This window comes from Lytechinus pictus, unplaced genomic scaffold (genome assembly GCF_037042905.1).
Source record: "Lytechinus pictus isolate F3 Inbred unplaced genomic scaffold, Lp3.0 scaffold_19, whole genome shotgun sequence".
Taxonomy (NCBI): domain Eukaryota; kingdom Metazoa; phylum Echinodermata; class Echinoidea; order Temnopleuroida; family Toxopneustidae; genus Lytechinus; species Lytechinus pictus.
This window is the reverse complement of record NW_026974140.1, coordinates 17,194,257-17,217,171: the sequence shown is the minus strand read 5'-3', so window position 1 is coordinate 17,217,171 and position 22,915 is coordinate 17,194,257. Positions and strand designations below refer to the sequence as shown.

At 37.1% G+C, this 22,915-nt stretch overlaps 1 protein-coding gene across 1 annotated transcript; it reads left to right on the top strand.

Moving 5' to 3' along the window:
* The first annotated feature begins 718 nt into the window (after positions 1–718).
* LOC129260784 (F-box/LRR-repeat protein 21-like) lies at positions 719–12,847 on the top strand. The gene is made up of 4 exons (XM_054898755.2): positions 719–948; positions 4,219–4,487; positions 8,837–9,116; positions 9,662–12,847. The coding sequence occupies exons 1-4, from the start codon at positions 750–752 to the stop codon at positions 10,315–10,317; spliced, it is 1,404 nt and encodes a 467-aa protein (XP_054754730.1). The 5' UTR covers positions 719–749; the 3' UTR covers positions 10,318–12,847.
* Positions 12,848–22,915: the final 10,068 nt, after the last annotated feature.

Below are 22,915 nucleotides of genomic sequence, written 5' to 3'. Positions count from 1 at the left end.
AATCCATTTTACTTGAAAACAGTTGTTGTCTGAAAGATAGGTAATATAATAAAATCAAGAATTATACAAATGCAAAAAAATAACAAAAATAGCAAAAACAAAAAAACATTAGTGATGATGTAAATGTGAGGGAGTAGCAAAAAGCAGTTGGATTTATCTTGGCTACTCCCTGTATTAAAGGAGGAGTAAACCCTGGCAAAATGTTATTGTGAATATAGCTGAAATAAAGGATATTGGTGAAGGTTTGAGAAGAATCCATCAAAGAATAATTTGCGAGCAGCTTTCCTATATCGTATGGCAAAAAATCAATGAAATTTTATTTTCTTGAAAATGTTTTTTTATCGTACCTTCAGTATATAATTGACAAATCATTTCACACCCGCTCCAAAAAGAAAAAAAGTCATCATGAACCATTGAAAAAATGAAATTTGTGTATTTTGTTTATTACATTACATACATGTACATGTATGGGGCAGCTGCTCATATTACGTGGTGTCACAGATGAAAAAATTAAAATTTTAATAACTTTCATAATGTTTGACATAATTTCCTCAAACCTTCATTAGTATTTTTATTATTTTTTTCTGCTATTTTTACAACAAACTTTTTGTCAGGGTGAACTTCCCCTTTAACATTCATTAATTGTGCTTCCCTTCAAGAGAAGAGACTTGTTGCATCACTCGCTGTAATTATTATTTTTTCCTTCTTCTTTGCTTCATTTCAGCACTGTAGTAGTGTAGTATCGAGGCATGGCTTACAGCAGTCCTTTCATGAAAGCTGTAACTACCGCCAAGGACCCGATGAGTTGTATCGTTGGTCCTCCTCCTCCACCAATCAGTAGTAAGAAGGTCATCTATACACCTTTCTCCAGGGTAACCACTACTGATAAGAAGCAATGTATCAGAGGGCTCATCTACAAGAATTTGGCTTCATCTTCAGCCAACCACTGTAAGAAGTTTTACTTATTTTTAATAGGTCTATTTTATAAATGCTTGTGGTGATATTATCCAATCCAATGCAGTGATATTCCCGGGGGAGGGGAGGACTCAAATTATATTTTGATGGGGGTGTGCCTCACGGAACCCTGAAATGGGGGTCTAAGGAACTGACCACAAGGGTAAAATACAGGGTATGGGAACTGAATATATACCGGGCGGCAGTGTGAAAAACGGTCTATGGAACGGGATTGCGGTACAGTACATGTGGGTGTAGTCTGCAGGCATGAGTAGGCTGCAATTCAGACCCTTTACTCGAGTGAAGGGTTTGCACAGCAGACTAATGGGGCGCTAGCGTTGCATGGAGCTGCTAGCGGAGGGAGTTGTGAAGCCGTGCGTGCAGCTCTCACATGCCGTGCTCGCGCTGGACAATTTTGACAGGGCTAGGGAACCGAGATGTTTCGTAACGGGGGTCTTGCGAGCGGGGCGGGGCAGCTTCTGAATAGAACTTTTGTCATTCGGAGTATCTAAAGAACTGAAAAAGGGGGTCACCAAAGCAGCACGTCCCCGTACCACCAATATATGTGAATGCCCCCCCCCCCCCGGGTGATATTATCTTTGGTATTTTGGTAACTACCATGGAAATGCTGGTTCCTTTTACTATGGTATGTACTTTGAATAACCACAATAGTTAGTTATATGAAATAAGCCCCTGAATTTCTCATCATTATCATCATACATACATTTTTATTGATATTTTAATCAAAACAAATTGTCATTCTGTTTAATTTCTAGCTAATTCATAAATCTATGGCCAATGATGTATATTTTTGTATACAGAGAAGGTGAAAATATGTGCATTTTTAATCATGAATCATGGTGCATACATGAATTTTGTAGTTTTAAAACATAATTTGGTTTCTCTGTTAAAAATCACGTGGGTTCCGTAACACAAAGGTTTGCAATCAATCGCTAAATACCAATGACCAATCACGATCATTGTTGCATGCGCACTCTGTTTAAAGTACTGACTGGGAACCGAAAAATGCAGTTCTTTCATATTTGCAATTCATCTCAAAACTTTGTGTTACGGAGCCCTGGTCGGCAATCAGCATATCAGGGCATTACAAAATTAGTGCTGATGATAGAATCAGGAAATGTCTGCCAAAAATACACAAATTGGTAACTCAATACATGTATGTTTGCCATATATTATGTCGACCTTTTTGTTTAAATCAAAATCAGACTTTTTGTAAGAACCGTTCAGATTATAAGAAAAACCCCACAACAATCAACTAACAAAGAGAAGTCCAATCCAGTTTCACAATGCTTTGCATAAAGTAAAAATATATATTTTGAGAGGGTAATAAACTTTCACTACTTATCAGTCACATTAAAAGTGCAATTTGAAAAGAAAACAAAAGAGATTATCTGTCAGAGAAGTTTGGATTAATTTTTGTCATCATCGATTGGTAAAGACACTGTAAAAAAGGTGAAAAAACCCCAAAACAATATACAATCAAAAATACCCTTACCCGGAACAAATTGCAACAAATGATTTTTCATCAATTTTTGATGCTATTTGACCTCAGGAATAACATACTAAAAATCTACAAAAATCCGGTTGCGGGAAAGAAGTTATTTTCAAGATGGCTGCCATTCACTGAAAATGGATACAACTCACTCATTATCCACCCTAGAATCCAATATCGGTTCATATTCCATGGTCTAGGGGGAGAATAATTTGTTGATACAGGCTAAAGTATACCTGGAAAATCCAAGATGGCGCCCAAAAGGGCTGCAGTAGGCTAACAATCCACAATTCATATATTACTTATTTAAGTGGTTTTAATTTGGTTTCTATAAAATGGTTTGAGGGTGAAGAAGTACATTGGGATAAGTTACAAGGACAGTTAGTGGTCAGGTGTGTCCAAAAATCCAAGATGGCTTCAAAAAATGAGTTTAACATGAATGTTGATACTTGAAATGGTCATAGCTCATTTCATATCCACGTGGGAGATATGACTATTGACTATGGTTTCAATGGTCAAATATTACATTGGGACAAGGACGGTCAGTGGTTCGGTATGTTAAAATATCCAAGATGGCTTCCAAAAATGGAGTGTAAAATTGATGTTGCAACTTAAAAAAACCCTTGACATTGTTTGTTCAATGTCCGGGAATATGGTTTTTGTGTCTATACCAACTGTAGGGAACACTACCCATGTCCCCATACCCCCCCCCCCCACCAACATCATGCCATATCTTCCTTCCTCAACCACTTCCTCTCTCTCCCTCTGCGAGACTCTCCTATTAATGATTCAGTGGTTTTTAAATCTCACTTTCATGCCCATATTGTGTTTAGGGATGCATACATTGAATTAATTTAATCAGCACTAATTTGCTATCACCAAATCCTCTTTTTAATGCAATATTAGGCTGCTAATGTCTGATCGAGTATACTTCTTAAGAAGTGCTAATTATCTTGTCTTTTTCAGAATACAAATCACATTTGGATAGTGGGGAAAGGGAAATTAATGATTAAAAACTATGCATTTGAGTCAGAATCTACTTTCTGTGGTTTTATCCTAGTTTTTAGGCAAGTACCTGTACTTTTGGTATGCCATAGTGTGTCATGAAGCTGTTCTTATTTTGATGTTACACGCAAGTGGTATCTTATGGATGGTGGATGTTGAATCAGATTATCATTTTTTATTTCCATCAGCTCAAGTTGATATCCAATCTTTATAGATTAAAACATTTCATTATTAACAAAGATTTGAATGGAGAATTCTTTTTTTGTTCAGATCATTGAGGTTTCAGATGCCTGCAATTAATGCAATACAATTATTCAGTATAAAACTAAAAGTCACTTTAATGTTGTATTGATGGAAAAAACAATCCAGTTTAAAAACAAATCATGATGATGAATTAAAAAACAAAAATATTGTTGAGAAGGAAAGGTATTATGGTGCTGAATCTAACTATTATAAGATGAAAAATGAAGGTTCCATGACATTTGTTCCAGCGACAATTGCTCAGTTCTAAATTCCACACACTAATCAAATGACCAACTTCAACCCTGAGTTTAATACTATACCCTACCCTAAACCCTATTGCAACCCTAACCCGACATCTTAGACAAAATCAAAGCCCGGAGCAATTTTCGCAGGAGCAAATGTTGTGTCACCGAAATAAAACCCTACTCAAATGATATCAATATTCAAATATATACGGTGCTGTAAAGTGCTGTTAATGTTATTTTATTGCACTCAATTTTCAGGTCAATTAAATTGGAGCAACATCCCCGATGTGGTGCTGATCAAGATCTACAAGAACCTGTCGTTCTTAGACCGAGCGAGGGCTTCCAGCGTCTGCAAACACTGGCATGACATCTACAAGCTACCGGAACTCTGGCATAAATTTGAGTTTGAGTTTACGCAAGAGTCAACATCTTACATCAAGTCTACTCCACCCAGATTGGTGAAGCAGGTCATCCAACAGTATACTAAGCACCTGAAATATGTCACCATTAAAGTAGATAGCCATCAGGTCAGTTAAAGCACTCTAACAAAGTTCTATGCATTGTTGTCTATTAGCAGGGATCCAGCTCAGTGTCCTTTACTGTACTAGCTTTTCTGCATTCCCCAATGTGCTGTCTATGTTAAAGGAGAATGAAACCCTTGAAACCAGCTGAATCCATATAAAAGAGAAAAATCAAAGAAACATATTGTTGAAAGTTTGAGGAAGATTGAATGAATACTAAGAAAGTTATGAGCATTTGAATATTGAGATCACTAATGCCATGTAGATCCTCCCATTGGCAATGCGACCAAGATCTGTGATGTCACACACGTACAACTCCCTCATTACTTTAGTACTTATTTAACTTATATTCTCACTTTTATAGAGTCTATCACAAGGTGAGGTGTTCTCTTTATGAGAGGACAAGTACAGAGGTTTCACAACATTATATCATTGATGAATCGTTTATCATATGATTAGAATGAGCAAAAAGAGATGTTTTGGGGTATATTTTCAGTGTCCAAAACTGGACAACTCTCCCCTTTTGGACACTGAAAATGTACCCCAAAACATCTCTTTTTGCTCATTCTAATCATATGACAAACGATTCATCATTGATATAATGTTGTGAAACCTCTGTACTTGTCCTCTCATAAAGAGAACACCTCACCTTGTGATAGACTCTATAAAAGTGAGAATATAAGTGAAATAAGTACTAAAGTAATGAGGGAGTTGTACGTGTGTGACATCACAGATCTTGGTTGCATTGCCAATGGGAGGATCTACATGGCATTAGTGATCTTAATTTTCAAATGCTCATAACTTTCTTATTATTCATTCAATCTTCCTCAAACTTTCAACAATATGTTTCTTTGATTTTTCTCTTTGATATGGATTCAGCTGGTTTCAAGGGTTTCATTCTCCTTTAAAATGGTAGGATTATTAAGGAAAAAATGCTTTTAGCAGGGATCCCACCCAGCGTCTTTTAAAGCTGCTTTCCCAACAGTTTTTCTGCATTCCCCAATGTGCTGTCTATGTTAAAACGGTAGGATTATTAAGGGAAAAATGCTTTTAGCAGGGATCCCACCCAGCGTCTTTTAAAGCTGCTTTCCCAACAGTTTTTCTACATTCCCCAATGTGCTGTCTATGTTAAAACGGTAGGATTATTAAGGGAAAAATGCTTTTAGCAGGGATCCCACCCAGCGTCTTTTAAAGCTGCTTTCCCAACAGTTTTTCTACATTCCCCAATGTGCTGTCTATGTTAAAACGGTAGGATTATTAAGGGAAAAATGCTTTTAGCAGGGATCCCACCCAGCGTCTTTTAAAGCTGCTTTCCCAACAGTTTTTCTACATTCCCCAATGTGCTGTCTATGTTAAAACGGTAGGATTATTAAGGGAAAAATGCTTTTAGCAGGGATCCCACCCAGCGTCTTTTAAAGCTGCTTTCCCAACAGTTTTTCTACATTCCCCAATGTGCTGTCTATGTTAAAACGGTAGGATTATTAAGGGAAAAATGCTTTTAGCAGGGATCCCACCCAGCGTCTTTTAAAGCTGCTTTCCCAACAGTTTTTCTACATTCCCCAATGTGCTGTCTATGTTGAAATGAGATTAGTATAAAATGATATTGAAAAGAGGCCGAGTGGGATGCCTGCTGAAAGTTGTTCAGACTGATGTTTAATGTGCCTAATAGTACAATTCACAGGACAAGAGTTAAACCTCAGTTTTACTTGTGGTTATCTTGTAGGTTTTAGGTTTAGCATTTAAGATATGACCAGCATGGATTTAGTGTTTCTTTTTTCAAGGAAAATTTTTCTATTCAAGTGAAAATTCTGATTAGTTTGTTTTCAGAATGCAGCTTGCTCTAGACGTACATTGGGTCATTAAAAAAAGTATTTGTGTTATAGCAAGACCAACACCCCCACAACGTTCCACTTGAAATGAGGCTGATGTTTGGATTGAAACTGTGAATATGGTGTCTGTTAGGTACCTTGTGAAAAGTCAGAGCTGCATATTTTATGGGGGAATCCCGCAAGCAGCCTTTCATTCTTAATTCTCACACTTCATAATAGACAATTTCAAATATAGAATTGACTCATTTGGTTTATTGAAGTGATTTCAGACGTCACATTCTGTACAAAGAGATTTATTCTAATTTCTCTTTATTGTCACAACTTCTGGCATGAAGTTAAGATCATTGGCAAAGGTGTGACATCATCTGGTATTGAGCCTGATGAGTATCGTCTTTCTGAGTTTAGCATGTATTTGAGCTTTGTCAGCAACCATTATTACACTGTCAAGAACACCCACCAACATACTTGAAATGCGCATTTCAGTTAGTATCATAAAATATGTTTTTTGTCTCGCCCACCAGAGGTGAAGGCGAGACTTAGGGATCCAAATGTCGTCCGTCCGTCGTCTGTCATCCGTCCGTCGTCCGTGTGTCACAAAACTTATGACACATAACTCTACAACCGTAAGTCACTTTTCAACCAAACTTGGATGGTAGATGGACTTGGGGGACCTGCATGTTATGCTGCAGTCAGAGGTCACATGATAAGGTCAAAGGTCATTTTCAGGTCAACGTTAACGTTTACATGCAAGACTCTTATGACACCTAACTCCGCAACCGTATTAAAGTCACTTTTCAGCCAAACTTGGATGGAAGATGGACTGGGGGGACCTGCATGTTATGCTGCAGTCGGAGGTCACATGGTAAGGTCAAAGGTCATTTTCAGGTCAACGTTAAAGTTTACATGCAAGACTCTCTTATGACACCTAACTCCGCAACCGTCAGTCACTTTTCAACCAAACTTGGATGGAAGATGGACTTGGGGGACCTGCATGTTAGGCTGCAGTCGGAGGTCACATGGTAAGGTAAAAGGTCATTTTCAGGTCAACGTTAAAGTTTACATGCAAGACTCTCTTATGACACCTAACTCCGCAACCATAAGTCACTTTTCAACCAAACTTGGATAGTAGATGTACTTAGGCTACCTGCATGTTATGCTGCAGTCAGAGGTCACATGGTAAGGTCAAAGGTAATTTTCAGGTCAACATTAAAGTTTACTTGCAAGACTTTTATGACAAGTGTTATTCCATTCCAGTCATTTCACAATGAAGTTTCGATACAATTCTGTTGCGTGCCCTCGCAAATCACGATATTTCTGATTATTTTCATAAGTGGGCGAGACACAAAATCGCTTTTGCCTTGTTTTTGTCTCGCCTGCATAGCAGAGCGAGACTATAGGCGCGGCTTTTCCGACGGCGACGGCGGCGTCAACATCAAATCTTAACCTAAGGTTAAGATTTTGAAATGACATCATAACTTCAAAAGTATATGGACCTAGTTCATGAAACTTGGACATAAGGTTAATCAAGTATTACTGAACATCCTGCCTGAGTTTCAGGTCACATGACCAAGGTCAAAGGTCATTTAGGGTCAATGAACTTTGACCATGTTGGGAGAATTATTTTCAAAATCTTAACCGAAGGTTAAGTTTTTGAAATGACATCATAACTTAGAAAGTATATGGACCTAGTTCATGTAACTTAGGCATAAGGTTAATCAAGTATTAGTGAACATCCTGCTCGAGTTTCAGGTCACGTGACCAAGGTCAAAGGTCATTTAGGGTCAATGAACTTTGGTCAAGTTGGGGGTATTTGTTGAATTACTATCATAACTTTGAAAATTTATTGATCTAGTTCATGAAACTTGGACATAAGGTTAATCAAGTATTAGCAAACATCATGTGCGAGTTTCAGGTCACATGACCATGGTCAATGGTCATTTAAGGTCAATGAACTTTGGCCGTGTTGGGGGTATTTGTTAAATTACCATCCTAACTCTGAAAGTTTATGGATCTAGTTCATAAAACTTGGGATATAAGAGTAATCAAGTATCACTGAACATCCCCTGTGAGTTTCAGGTCACAAAACCAAGGTCAAAGGTCAGTTAAGGTCAATAAACTTAGGCCATGTTGGGGTAATTGTTGAATTGCCATCATAACTTTGAAAGTTTATAGATAGAGTGAATGAAATGTGGACATGGATGTAGTTGACAAGTCTTAAGTCACCGTTCAAATGTCATTTATGGTCAATGAACGTAGTATTATGTCATTATATGAATGGAGTTTTTGTGAATGATTATTTTATAGTAGTTTTCAAAGTTAGCACTGCTGCTATATTAAATCGCGTAATGCAGGCGAGACTGCCAGAGGCGTTCCACTTGTTTATAGAAAACTATTACTAATAAACTACATTGCAATGTGTGTTTTATATGTATGCTATCAAAAACATTTCAAATGAAAGTTTTACACACTGTGACTGTTAGTCATCATTTTCATCTTTTGCAACTCCTCTCTTCTTTCCCTACATAGGCGTCAGCGGAAGCAGCATGTGATATCTTATCTCGGCTGGTCAACTGTTCTCTCAAGACCCTAGAATTGATGTTAACGGCCAGACCTAGCTTTCACTTGGTCAATCCGGTCAAGCTTCTAACTCCATTGACCGTTGTACTGGTCAACTCACCCACCTTGTCATCTCTGGCCTTGGACGAGACACCTGTTGATGATCCATGGCTTGAGAATATGGCTGTCTCAAACAAAGACTCTCTTATGCTCCTTAAGATAGCAAGCTGTCCACTCGTCTCCTCCAAAGGTTAGAATCACATCCAATCCTGATATCTCTTTTATAGACATCTGACCATTTTAATGAAAAAAAACAACCATTATATCTTTCTTATTAATCTTTAAATTCCTTTTCTCTCATTTGAATCTTCACCTATTTTTCTACCTGAATTTAAGATTATGAAAGAAACAAAGAATGGAAATTCATGGTATCAGAGTCAGATTAAATTTCTTATAAAAAGTGAGGAGGGACTCACATTTCACAAAAACTACCACCAGGCCAATATTTTTCTTTGCACTGATTATATTGTAGATTGGATTTTAAAGAAGAGATATCAATCCCTCTTTATTTCTTTCCATAAAATTTTTGTAATGACTGGATATGAAAAAGAATCATGGCACTATTTGTCAAGCAATGTATGATTGGTTCATTCAGATTGTATATTAAGTGTCTTGAAATATCAACATTAAAATACAAGGAGATTGAATGATAAACAGTGTTCTATTTTGATGTCCATGTAATCCATTGGAAAAGAAGTAATTCTTTGAGATGTTATGTGTTTTGTTTTGTTTCAGGCATGCTCCATGTTGCAGACACATGTAGACAGCTGCATGAGCTCAATATAAACTACGTCCATGTGAGTGACAGCTTACTACTGGCTCTATCAAGGGAAGAACACGTCAAGTTGAAGCACCTATGTGTTAATGTCATCTGTGAGAACAATGACACACCAATGCAGCATCATGTCATCAAGAAACAGAGCTGGGACGCCCTCGCCAGCCATTCTCCAAGCACCATTGTCTCAATGTGCTTCTATGTGCTTCGAGACACAGATTTCACACCCTTCTTCACCTATGTGACACCCGCCACGCATGTCTACTTTGGGCGTTCTGTGTCCAGAGATGTCCTGATTCGCATGGGAGAGAACTGCCCCAAGCTTCAAGAGCTGGTGATCTGTGCTAATGGTAATCAACCTCTTGACGAACCAATCGTTACAATCGCTCGTAAATGTAAGGAGCTTCATTCCCTTGGTCTTGGTGAGTGTGAGGTTTCCTGTTCGTGTCTGGTGAAGGTAGCAAGGCTCTGCGGTGAGAGGCTGACAGAGTTCTTTGTCAGAGAAGAAGTAGTCTTTGAAGATGATGAATACGACCTGGACACAATGACTAGCGAGGTATGCCAGTACCTGGGCAGGACCTGGAGTGCAGAGTGCATGCCGTTCTGGAATGAATAAACTCTGAACTTTAAAAGCCTTACTGGACTTTTTAAAAATTGAAAAAGAATCAATATGAACATTATGATCGTCAATGTTGCCTCACGGGAATGATCAGGTGTCTTTCTAGAATGGCTAGATTAACTTCTAGATCTTCCAAGAGGTATGTCATGGAAAAGAACTGATTATTCTCATTGAAGACTAATGACCTGATCTTTTTTTTAACCTCCATCTACAGATGTGTGAGGTTATTTTATATGATCAAGCAAATGCTTGGATCTTCTAAAGAATCATTATTTAGTGCCCATGGATTTTGGTATTATTTGTTCCAACTTGTATAAAATATAGTAGGGAGCATGCAACTAAAATTTGGAATAAGATATATATTATTTTAATGTATTTCCTTGAGGAATGTGGTTGCTTCTGTATCAGTTATGTTGCAATGAGAATTTACAGCAGTCTCTGGGTTTCATCTTGCATGACTGATTGTGTAAAATATTGATAAAGTTATGCCATAACAGCATGGATTTATGTACATAAGTTGACTGCCATTCTGTACAGAAATACATATATATGTTATATATTATATATAAATTTAAACTGTGAAATTAAGGAATGTAATTTATTTTGTTATTCAGAAAGTTTCAAGATCATCTGTGTGAACATCTTTATTACACTTGCACTGATAAGAAAAAAAATGTGTTATCCCCGCACCCACATTAAACATGTATGAATACTATATTGTAATTCAAATTACCACAATTATCAAGAAAAATGTGGGACTGTCAAATCTTTTATGCATTTCAGCTATTTGAATGTCTTTTGTGCTTGATAAATTGTACTCTCCGTGAGTTAAAAATGAATTTCCAAGTAAAGAGTACAAATAATACCTGTAAGTATACATACACACCTATAATTAATAATAATGATAGCTGGATTTTTAAAGCACTTTTTTGCCCGAGGATACAAAGCGCTGCTATTACCCCGGCTATAGCCGCGCTGCTTGCAGGCGCTCTGGCGTCCGAGCTATTTCTTCATCCCGGGCACCCATTCACCTACATGTGGGTTGAGTGCAGCACAATGTGGGTAAATTTCTTGCTGAAGGAAAACAGACCATGGCTGGGAATCGAACCCACGTCCCTCAGATTGAAAGACGAGAGTCATAACCACTACACCACGACTCTGCAGTAAGATATAATTCTAGGATATAACACTTTTCTCCTTTTCTTAAAATCATGAATTAGACAATTTGCCAGAATTTGCTCCCTCCTCTTAGATACATGTACAGTGATAAACTTTTCTAGTTGGTATTGTTTACTTGTACTAGTGGCATACATAATTATGTACAGCCTTTCTTTACGAGAATAGAGAAGTGTATCAGTTTTGCCATTTTGAATTGAATGTGTCAATTGTAATGTCATAGTCATGTTGGTTACTTATACATTATGATGTGCGTAAGGTATGTCATGTAGTTCACTTTGTTCTCCAAAGTATTTCCATTTCATTTGATGCCATCTCTCCCATTAACTTTGGAACAAGATAGCTTGTGCGAAAACAGAAAAATCAAAGAAACAGATCAATGAAATTTTGAGAAAAATCAGACAAATAATGAGGAAGTTATGAGCATTTGAATATTGCGATCACTAATGCTATGGAGATCCTCACGTTGGCAATGCAACAAAGATGTGTGATGTCACTTGTGAACAACTCTCCCCATTAATTTATCATATATTTCACTTAAGCTGCCTCTTTTATCACATCTATCAGTAGGTTATGTGTTCTATCTATAGGAGGGCATGTAATACAGATTTTTAAAGAATACATCATGGATAAAGAGTTTGTATCACCGTAAGAAAAAGCAAAGAGACATTTTGGGGGTATTTTATAGTCCATCAAAGGGAAAGTTGTTCACATGTGACATCACACATCCTTGTCGCATTGCCAATGGGAGGATCCCCATAGCATTAGTGATTGCAATATTCAAATGCTCATAACTTTCTCATTATTTGTCCGATTTTTCTCAAACTTTCTTTGTTCTTATTCTGTGATTTTTCTGTTTCGACATAAGCCTACTTGTTCCAAAGGTTTCATTCCCCTTTAAATATGGGGAGATCAGGCGTGTAGGCAAAAATTGAATTATAAGAAAATTCCAGAAGTAAATGAAGCAATGCTTAATACTGTTGAAAGTAATACACATATTCTTATAAGTGTTTACACTTCACTTTTGGGGTCTAGAACGTTGACAATCAGATGAATACTGTAAGCCTTAGACTTTTCAAGTTAATTTAACTTAGATGTAAACTATTCGGTAAATTTGTGCAGATTTAATACTACTCCCCAACATTGTGCTTTTTGTTACACATGATCTGTAAGTGTATTCTATATTGTGCATTATTAAAGTTTCAAAAGTGCACTTTGTTTTTTCACATCTTTCAAAGCACAGTAGCTTGCGAGATCGATACTCTTCTGCATATAATATCACAGGCACTAAATATGTTAAATGTGTAATGATTTGGCTTTGCAATTTCACTGTACATGTTACTCCCCCCCCCCAAAAAAAAATGTCGATCATTATCTCTGACATACTATTTTAGTACATTTCATAGTGCATACCTGTACTGAATGTATTTGTACTTCATGTGCTTTTCTTATTAAGATGGTTATAAAACAAATATATACATGTAAGACAATTATGTGCACCCACGTATGTACCTGTAGAGATCTGTAATGTGATGTTTGTTCTCCATTGTGTAGTCATGTGTAATCTTTACATAGTAAGATTTCACTAAGATCATCCCTCAAATCTATATACTATCAATCCATTATTATGTGGTACATATGGGAAGTACACCAAAAATTGAATGAAAGCAAGGTCTAGTGGCATACATACTTTTGTGTTTTCATTTATATTTCATGATATCTTGTCAATAAATACCAGATTGATGATGTCATAGTCTTTGTTGCAGCCAGACAGCTGTTTACAAACAAGAAATCCATGCACTTGGACATCAATCAGTATGTTTACTATGCCACTAGCAACCATTGTATAATAAATTATATACAGACATGTGTGTAAATGTATTTCATATTTTGTTCAATAGTTTACCAGATTGTTGATGTCATTGCCTTTTCTTACAGCAAGATGTTTACAAACAAGAAATCCATGCCCCCAGACATTAATCAGTGGGCTCAACCTATGCTGTGAGCAATTATTGTATCATTGATAGAACATACTGTTGGCTCTTTGAAATGATAAAGAACCAGTTTGCCATGGAAATGAATCAATGTGATATCTTACTTTGTATTAATTAGGCAAGTCTATCATGAGCTCTGATGCTTTTAGCTACCGACTTTAAGAATTCCATAGCTACATCTTCCTTGTTTTTTTTTAGAAGAGTCATTTTCTTCCAGAAATCACCATGTAATGAAAGGCACTGTCACACATCGCTGTCTGTCAGCATCTAACAATCTTCATCAAATAGACACAAGTACATTTTCTTTTAATTCCATGAATGGAATGCACATGTTGGAAAGCATTGTCAGTCAGACTCTAGATACGACTATAAACTAAGTGAATAATGAATTAATGAAGTCAAACAATATTATTAAGACAGCATTATGTGACAGGCTTTCATGAGCAGAAATCTAATGTTTGATGAAGAAACTGTTCTGAAGATCAAATGTATGGGCATCACTTGGACATTACCGGTTAAAACAGAGGCCTCTGTTACCGCTAACAATGTCTCTTTGTGGCCAGTAGAGTTGCACAAACTATTGACATATTGTTATAAGGAGTATGTTAAACAAACAATTGCTGTGTACTCAAGTTACATGTCTATGAAGTTTCCTCTTATTCAAGAAAGTTGTGTTATGATTCTAGCTTCTCTCACTTATTATGTGGACTACTTATGAGTATTGACCGGGCTAGAATTCAAAGGCCAAGTTATAAAGAAAAAAATTGATTTGAAGCTCTTAAGCTTGTCTAATGTGAAAATCATACCAGCATAATGCTGACATTGAATAAAAAGAAAGTTATTATAGTTTCCCTTATTTTCACAAAACAGTTGAATACACATCCTGATGAATATGAGGAAGCTGATGATGTCACCCACTCTGACTCTTTTCATTCTTATTTTATCATATCGAATAAACAAATTTGAATTTATAGATTGATGTGAAGATATTTTCAGTCTTTGTATGATAAAGAAGACATCCACCAAACCACACCAGATTATGATAAATATGATTTTAAATTGCTCATGGGGCCTCAAACAAAAATGTGAATAGTTGATATTCCATGAATAAAATGCAAAAAGAGAAAGTGAGTGTGTGGCACTTTCAGCATATCACTTCATTGACTAAAAAGACCCTGTTCATACGGGAGAGTTTTCATAGCCGAAATAAGTGCAAATGTCACCAACAATCAAAGAAAAAGGGATAGGCATGTATACATGGTGTTTTAGCCTTGAACCTTTTGTATACTAGTCTTGAGACCATACTTCGTGGTAAAAATGGTATTCATCTGTAGTGCTAGTCTTGCTCTCCAGCCATTTAATGCTAATGCCTAAACCCAGCCATGCACCTAAAATATACAACCTCAATATTGATGAAATGTTTAGTGTTATGCTTATGTTTTTTTCTTGATTGAAATCAACTTTTTATTTGGGCAAGCTTGACCTTTTAATTGAAGATGCTACTTTCAGATTGAATAGAGGATTTTATATTTATTTAAATCTTATGTAATCGGTATTCCATTTGTCATTGTCAGTTTGATGTAGAGATATTTTCAAAATTTGAATTGGAAAAAGTGAACAGATTCACAGATATGCACTCATTATTTCATTATGTCATTTACTCAATCTAATGTAAGTAAAGAATTTTGTTTTGAAAAAATAAGCTACTAGTTTTAAAGTTTACTATCTCAGAGCATTTATTCTAGACAGATCTGAAGCGCTGGCTAATATTCAGTTGCTTGAATAATTTATTCTTATACAGTATACAGACAGAAACGTGTGGGATACCTGTATGCACCTTTATATGCAGGAAAGCAGTTGTGAATTGTATTTTTGTACACCTGTTGAATGCAATTTGTGCTCAATTCATGGTTTTGTCTTTTGAGTGGTTTTACTTGGATGTCTAAATGTGTAATGGCCTTCAGTGGAGTTTGGCTGCTCTATCATGAAAAAATATTTTTTATGAAGAATTCTGGTTCAAATAAACTTCATATAATTGTGAACTAGAATGTTTTGAGTGTTTTTGTCAGGTGTCGTGTAAGTGCTTTCACCCCAGAAGTGGGATAGGGATTGTGTGTGAGTTGGCAGTGTTCATGATACGATATCTTCCCAGTTCTCCCAATATTGAAGTCAAACCTTATTTTTAGTGCATGTTTGTTGCAAGTTCAAGGGGTGATTTGAAGTTCAGTGATGGTTTTGATATTGATATATCAGACTGTCTACCTTTGATATCTACACCTGATGGTTAATAAAAATGATATTAACCAATCATATCATTGATAGTTCAGTGCTATGACTAGTGTAAATGTCAACACAACTGAACTTCAAATCTTCCATTGTTCTCTTTTATTGCTTATACATTACATCTGGAAAATATTGTGAAAAAAATATGCATTTTAGATGTTGACGTTGCTGGCTCGTTGCGGGTCCAGTTGTGAGGGATTGAGTGTGATAGAAGGGAACATTAAGATGAAAGGTTATGGAAGAGGAAGAAAGAGAGAGGGGAGGGGAGTGGAGAGGGGAAAGAGATAGGGAGACCGAGTGGAGGGTATAAAGAGTGGGGTGGGTGGGTGTGTGTGTGAGAGAGAGAAATGGAGAGATAAAGTATGCCTTGGGAGAGAGAAGAGAACAGTGTGTGTATGCTTGTGTTAGGAGAGGGGGAAAATATGAGACAATATTGATGAAACACCCCCATAATAAGGGAGGAAGAAGCATGTGAATGGGGGAGGAAGAATAGAGTCTGTGGAGAGAGGAAAGGGAGATTTAGTAAGGAAGAAGAGTGTCACGAGGGGGAGAGAAAGATGGAGAAAGAAAAAACAATAAGAGGGATACCTAGGGGAGGGGCAAGTATGTGACTGTATAGATGTGTGTGTGTGTGTCTGAGAGAGAAAGAGAGCAAGGGGGGCAGGGGGTACAAAGGTACGTCTTCAAACTTCTGCCTGATCACCACGATCCTGTTAAATAAGAGTTATGTTGGCAAAATTACATTCATTGTATTCATATTATGACATTGTGAACATGCATAAATGAATAAATACACTATTCAAAGCTGATATGTGGTATTTGAAAGGAAGACGGCAATTTGTGATACAAATTTTGTATTTGTTGTTGATGACAATGTTCACGAGTTGAGACCCAGATTAAAGTGTGCCCTTGAAAGTTGAGCCTTTGGTAGCTGGCTGACATATCATCCCTAGATACACCATTGATTAGAAATAAAATAGTAGCATGAAAAAAAGGTAGCTGGGTTACTTCATTATATACAAATGCTCCAAGCACAAGTACTACACTGTATGTACATATTGAGGTGATAAGAATAAACTTTCATCAAAAGAAAGATCTCTCATTTAATATCAATGTCTATCTCGACATCTTGATGTTTACATCTTTTCCCTTTTGAGGCAATTATATTCAAAGATCCAGACCAGTCACAAAAGTGAAATTGACAAATCATATACCAATCGAAAGTTTATTAACTACATGTACTTAATGAGCAATGCAAGCTTTATGCATTTTCACCACTTACCAGCTGAGTATTTTCGTTAAGAATAGCTCCAATTATCGTGCTTAGAAAATAGGTTTTTTCACTGGGCTCAAGATCATGACATCATGTTTTGTTAGAAGCGTTGTGATTCCATTGGTCTGTACACAGAATAACTGGGTGATTTTTCTGTTTTTTTTTAATTTCTATCACATAGAGATATCTTAAATTTCTTTTCCTGCAAGATGGAATTGATGAAATCTACAGTTTTAGGCATATTTTATTTCCTGCTTATTTAGCGCAGCTCTCCAATTCAATCTGCATTCAGACTATGTGTAACAATTTTTTTTTTCTAATTCAGGCCCAATAAGAGCCAAACAAAGAAATCACAAAAAAAAATACCTTGCAAAGAGTTCAAGGTTTCCATCCATCTGCAAACTGAATAATTGTCAATAAAAAAAAAATCCTGGAAATCAAAAAGTAATCCTTTTTTATGTACACAACTATGGAATCACAACCATCCAGACACAACATGACGTCACATAATTCAGGCCACTAAGAAGCGTGATAAAGCCTATTGTAGAAATCATTCATTTTAATTTGCGTTATTCTAAAGCAAAATACTCAGCTGGCAAGCAGTGAATATGCGTAAAACTTACATTGTTGTATAATATCGCTTATGTATTTCCCCATTTGTCAATTTCACTTTTAGCTTGGTCTGGTTCTCTATTAAAAGTTACTTCTCTTATTTTCATACCAGTTTGAAAAAATGAAAAATTTGCAATTTCCGCAAATGAAATAAGATACACTGACTAAAGATTTATAGCTTAGAAATGTATTTAATTCATTAATATCAATGCAAACATAAGTAAATAATCTCTACAAAACATACTTTAATTACAATGCATACATTAAATATAATACCATACATTTCATACATATAAAAATATGAGTTCAAACATATACATGATATATGAGTTTCATCTTTGTTACATGAATTTCAAATGTGTGTTCCATAGAATTGATGCCTTACAAATCGCATTATACATCAACATAATGACATAATTAATCCCAATAAACACATAGGCTTCACATACATGCTTATCCACATAAAAGTGAGCAACAATAGTACTTACAGTGGCAGTAATAGTGTCAGCAATGACAGTAGGAAGTCAAAGAATGTTCAGTTTTAAACATTCATGTACATTTATAAAAGTATAACAAAAATGAAAGAAAAATATAATTCAGGAAGTTTTAGAAGTGATTTGGGCCATGTATTGGGTTGATTAATGGGCTGAGAATATGTAGTTTATTAAGTCCTAGATGTGGAGTAGAATCAAATATGGGTAGCTTGGAAGACCTCATATACAGCAAATGACATCATTTTAAGCACATGTACTTTAAGGTATTACCAGGTGTTTTTAGGCCATTCATCACACCTCATCATCATGAGAACTGGAAGGGAGTTCCCGTATTCACTTCTTGCCCTCGAGTATCACAGGCCTTATTTTACCCTTGATATTTTTTACTGGTCAGCAGTATTTGAAAGGGAAGTCTTGTCAGCACTATTCAGATGGGAATGCATGCCAAAGACAATACCCTGAACTAACTATTGATTTGTAATTTCTGTTGCCAAGGGGAGGGGTGTTCCTGATCTTATGTTGTTTATCATATTGTCCAGGAGAGGCAAGGGGTTCATTTGCATAGAGGGTGCTAGAACTCCAGGAAACTTTAGAAGGAAAAGGAGGATATTCAGTGAGACCGTGTTCTCATCTAATTGCTTTAATTAGTTTAGTGGAAACCAGTATAACATGTAATGGGGACGCTTGATAAGCAGTCTTGAAGTGGATTCCAAACCAATGCCTCTGGCATTCTCGCCTGCATTATGCAGCAGTGTTGAATTTGAAAGCAACTATAAAATAATTATTTACAAAAAACACCATTCGTATAACAATAAAAATACTACATTCATTAACCATAAATAACATTTGACCTTGATCACGTGAACTAAGACTTGTTCAAGAGGATCAGTGATACCTGATTATGTTCTACATGTATATGTATTCAGATTCTTTGTATTTTACTTTGTATTGTTTGTTAAATTGGACTGAAAAATCTTGGACATGTACAAAAAACAAAACATAGACAGGTAGCCTTAGACGCATTCTTGCCGGCACAAAACAAACAAAAGCAAAATTTTACATAAATGTACAGACACTTACCCCCAAAGTTCTTGTCCTGGATCGATGTATAAAGGAATATATTGTTTTCTCTCAAGGTTATATTTATAAATGTAACAAGCAGAGCAATTTAAGATGTTTGCCTGACAAAAATGCTGCAGGTGTTGCCATTACTGTATTGTACACATATAAATGTGCTGACATGTCAAAGTTCTTGTCCTGGATCGATGTATAAAGGAATATATTGTTTTCTCTCAAGGTTATATTTATAAATGTAACAAGCAGAGCAATTTAAGATGTTTGCCTGACAAAAATGCTGCAGGTGTTGCCATTACTGTATTGTACACATATAAATGTGCTGACATGTCAAAGTGTGAAATAGGTGTGTGAAGATAAACAGGTGTCATTTTAATGTATTTCCCATTTTAAAGCAGTGTGAGAGATATATTTCTTAATTTGTAAGTGGCTGAGGTTCTGGAGAGGCTGGTGGCTGATGCCAACAAGGCTAAGTTGAAGGGACGCATAGTGCTTCCTTGGCTACTACAATGCTACATGCATCTGTGCAGTGAGGAAGTGAGGAGCTTGAAGATGAAGCTAAGGCAGTGTAGGGTAACATGATGGAGGTACTGGTTGATGGTTTGAAATGGAAAAACGGAAAGGAAAGGATCCATCATGGAAGCCCCAGCCAAGGATGAGGACCATTTGCCATCAATCCCTATCACCAATGTGGCATTCGGAAAGGTGTTCTGGACTGTTGGGAAAATAGGAAAGCCCCAACAGAAAGACAAGCTAACATTCTCTAGCCTTGCCCAGCAAATAGACAGCGGCCTTTGAAAGAAGTACCCTGAAGATGAAGTCATAGAGCAGGTCATCCAGGCCATAAGCCCAGGCCTTCGTATACGTAGCTACCTGGAGGGGAGGTCGAATCTTGACTTACCAACACTTTGTAAACTCCTCAGATCAGAGAGAAGGATGCTACAGAGTTATTTCATGAGTTATCCAAAGCAGCAAAGACAAGCCGAGAATCCGAGCATGACTTCATCCTGAGGGCCATGGACTTAAAGCAGAAGGTTCTTTTTGCCTGTCAAGAAGCTGGCTCAGGTGTGAGGTATGACAAAGGACAAGTGCAGAAGATGTTCCTGCATGCTGTAGCGACTGGCTTGTTAAGCGACAACATCCATCAGATATCTATTGGTAAACTTATATTTGCACTTGCAGGCATGGATCAAGACTGTTACTGGGTATTATCTTTTCAAATTTGATGGGGTAATCCCACACCTTCCACAACCCCCCTAGATTTGCACCTGACATAATCAAAGTAAATGATGAATGACTCTCCTTCCTGCTCTTTATCATGATTTATATCTTCTTTTAAAATTTCTCTGATTTATTAGCCCCAATGATACGCAGTAACAACACAAGACTAATATCAGACAGCTTAACCAATCTTCTGATGCAAAGAGACATGTAGATTGCAGAATGAGAAGTTGAATTGATTGGTTTGTTTTATCTTCTAAATGCCAGTGCGTTCCATAATGAAGTAATAGGCTGTCAAGATACTAATCCTTTCAGTTTAGTCTATTAAAATATGTAAACACGATCCATCCTTTATCATACTCAATTTGTCAGCAGAACAAAAAAATTCCTGTCAAATTATTGTCACGCTGGATCCTGCTCAGGGGGGGGGGGGGGCAAAGTTTCAGCTAAGTTGGTGGGACAGAGGGGGCAGGAGACTAAAGGCCCAAAATTTCAAATTTTAGGCAATATTTTTTTCTCACATTTGGATGTGGGGGGGGCAGGCATGCCAGGCTCTTCCCCCACCTCTCTATGTGGGTTATTTTCTATGGGTAATTGTCCTGGTGGTATATGGCCTAGGTGTAGATGTTTCAGTTTGTCTGGACTGCAAAGACAAAAGAGACACAAACTACTTTTCAATTATCTTTTGTTGTCCGCCACAGGTACGCAGGTAAAAATAACTAAGACTGTTAGAATGCGGGATAGGGGGACTCAGTATGTACCTCCTCAAGAGACAGACCCAACAAGGACCAAAGGGACCATGTTCAATGTTCTGGAAGAAGAAAATGCCAAGCAAGAAAAGACTATAATATGAAGTTTGTGCCCTTGTTTGCTGAGATATCTGTTCCCTTGACAAACCTCACAAAGAAGGGAAAACCCAATAGTTTGGAATGGAGTGAAAGTGAAGAGAATGCTTTCTGTTATCTGAAGAACAAGATCTCAAATGCTCCCATATTGCATTTGCCGGACATCAATCGCCCTTTCATTCTCCGAATGGATGCTTCTAAAACGGGGATAGGCGCAGTATTACTACAAGACTTCGAGCATGACAAGTTCCCTGATGCGTTCGTGAGTAGAAACATGGAACTGCTGAGGCTTTGTCAGGATTGCAGGTCAGGCAATGTAGCCAAGACAAAGAGGGAAATTTGGACGATGCTGGTGATAACAACTGAGTGCCTGACGTGTGGAGATAGAAGAAAGTGGGAAAGCCAGCTGTACTTCGATAGGAGGCCTGCTGGGAACATTCTCATGGCAGCTTCTCTCCAGTTTGCGGGAGGAAGTTGGGCCAAGATGGAACAGGTTCTTGGTCACCTGAGGGTGGCCTGCATCGCAGAACAGACCTTTTACAGCGTCCAGAAGACAATATTGCAGCCTGCCATTGGAAAGAAGTGGGCCGTAGAACAGTGGAAGGTGATACAAAGACTTCAAAGGGCAGGCAAACCATTGACCATCGCGGGAGATGGTCGGGCAGATAGTCCAGGGCATTCAGTGTAAAAAGGGCCTTTTTACCAAGTTTAGACAGATGCAACACTTCTGCCTTCCTGATCGGTCATTGTTTGACGTAAACCTGTAAGCTGCCACAATTGACAAAATATTACACGTACTAAAAAAAAACATGGGTTACTTCTGCATAAACTTGATACAAGGTAATATTCATACTGTCTATATTAAAGCCTAAGTGCTCGATCGTCTATGACAACATGGGTATAAGTTGAGAATTTCCATTGAATTTTTTTTGGGGGGACACAAGACTCAACACGTATGATTACTATTTATGTGCATTGTCTCATTTATTTCAGAGCAATGAGGTCAAATCAAGTTACCATATGGAGCTTGAGGGCAATACAAGGTTTGAGTGGTTTCTGGCCAGGGGCGTCGATCCATTTTTCAGATTGGGGGGGCGAAATCATTAACGTTCCAAAGGCGCTCGATCGTACAAAACACCCACCCACACACACACACACACACACACACACACACACATACATATATATATATATATATATTATATATACACACACACACATATATATATATATATGTTTATATCTATATATATGTATGACTCATGAGACACAGACACGTATCTCACTACACAGATAGTATGAGTGCCGAGAGTGAGCTCAAATTTCTTTATATTCTGAGCTGAAAACTTGATATTCTAAGCATTTTTGGTACCAATGATTAAGATTTGTATCTAAAAGAGAATAAATGCGAGCGCGAAGCGCGAGCTGAAAATTTTGATATTTCGATCTGAAAAAATGACAGTTTACTGGACGTTTTTGATAAAGAACATGATAAAGAACAAGCTATATATCCAAGAAAAGATGATTGCAAATTGAAGCAGTTCTTTTGAGGCTTAGAACTGAAAATGGGACATTTACATTCACCAATTTAATCATGAAAAGTATGGGTTTTTGCTACAGAAA

What these genes read in the sequence shown, in the direction of transcription:
- LOC129260784 (XM_054898755.2), top strand. Translation starts at nt 750, where the DNA reads ATGGCTTACAGCAGTCCTTTCATGAAAGCTGTAACTACCGCCAAGGAC. An exon ending in TTAAAGTAGATAGCCATCAG is followed by an intron (nt 4,488 to 8,836) that starts GTCAGTTAAAGC and finishes TTCCCTACATAG; the next exon opens with GCGTCAGCGGAAGCAGCATG. An exon ending in TCCACTCGTCTCCTCCAAAG is followed by an intron (nt 9,117 to 9,661) that starts GTTAGAATCACA and finishes GTTTTGTTTCAG; the next exon opens with GCATGCTCCATGTTGCAGAC.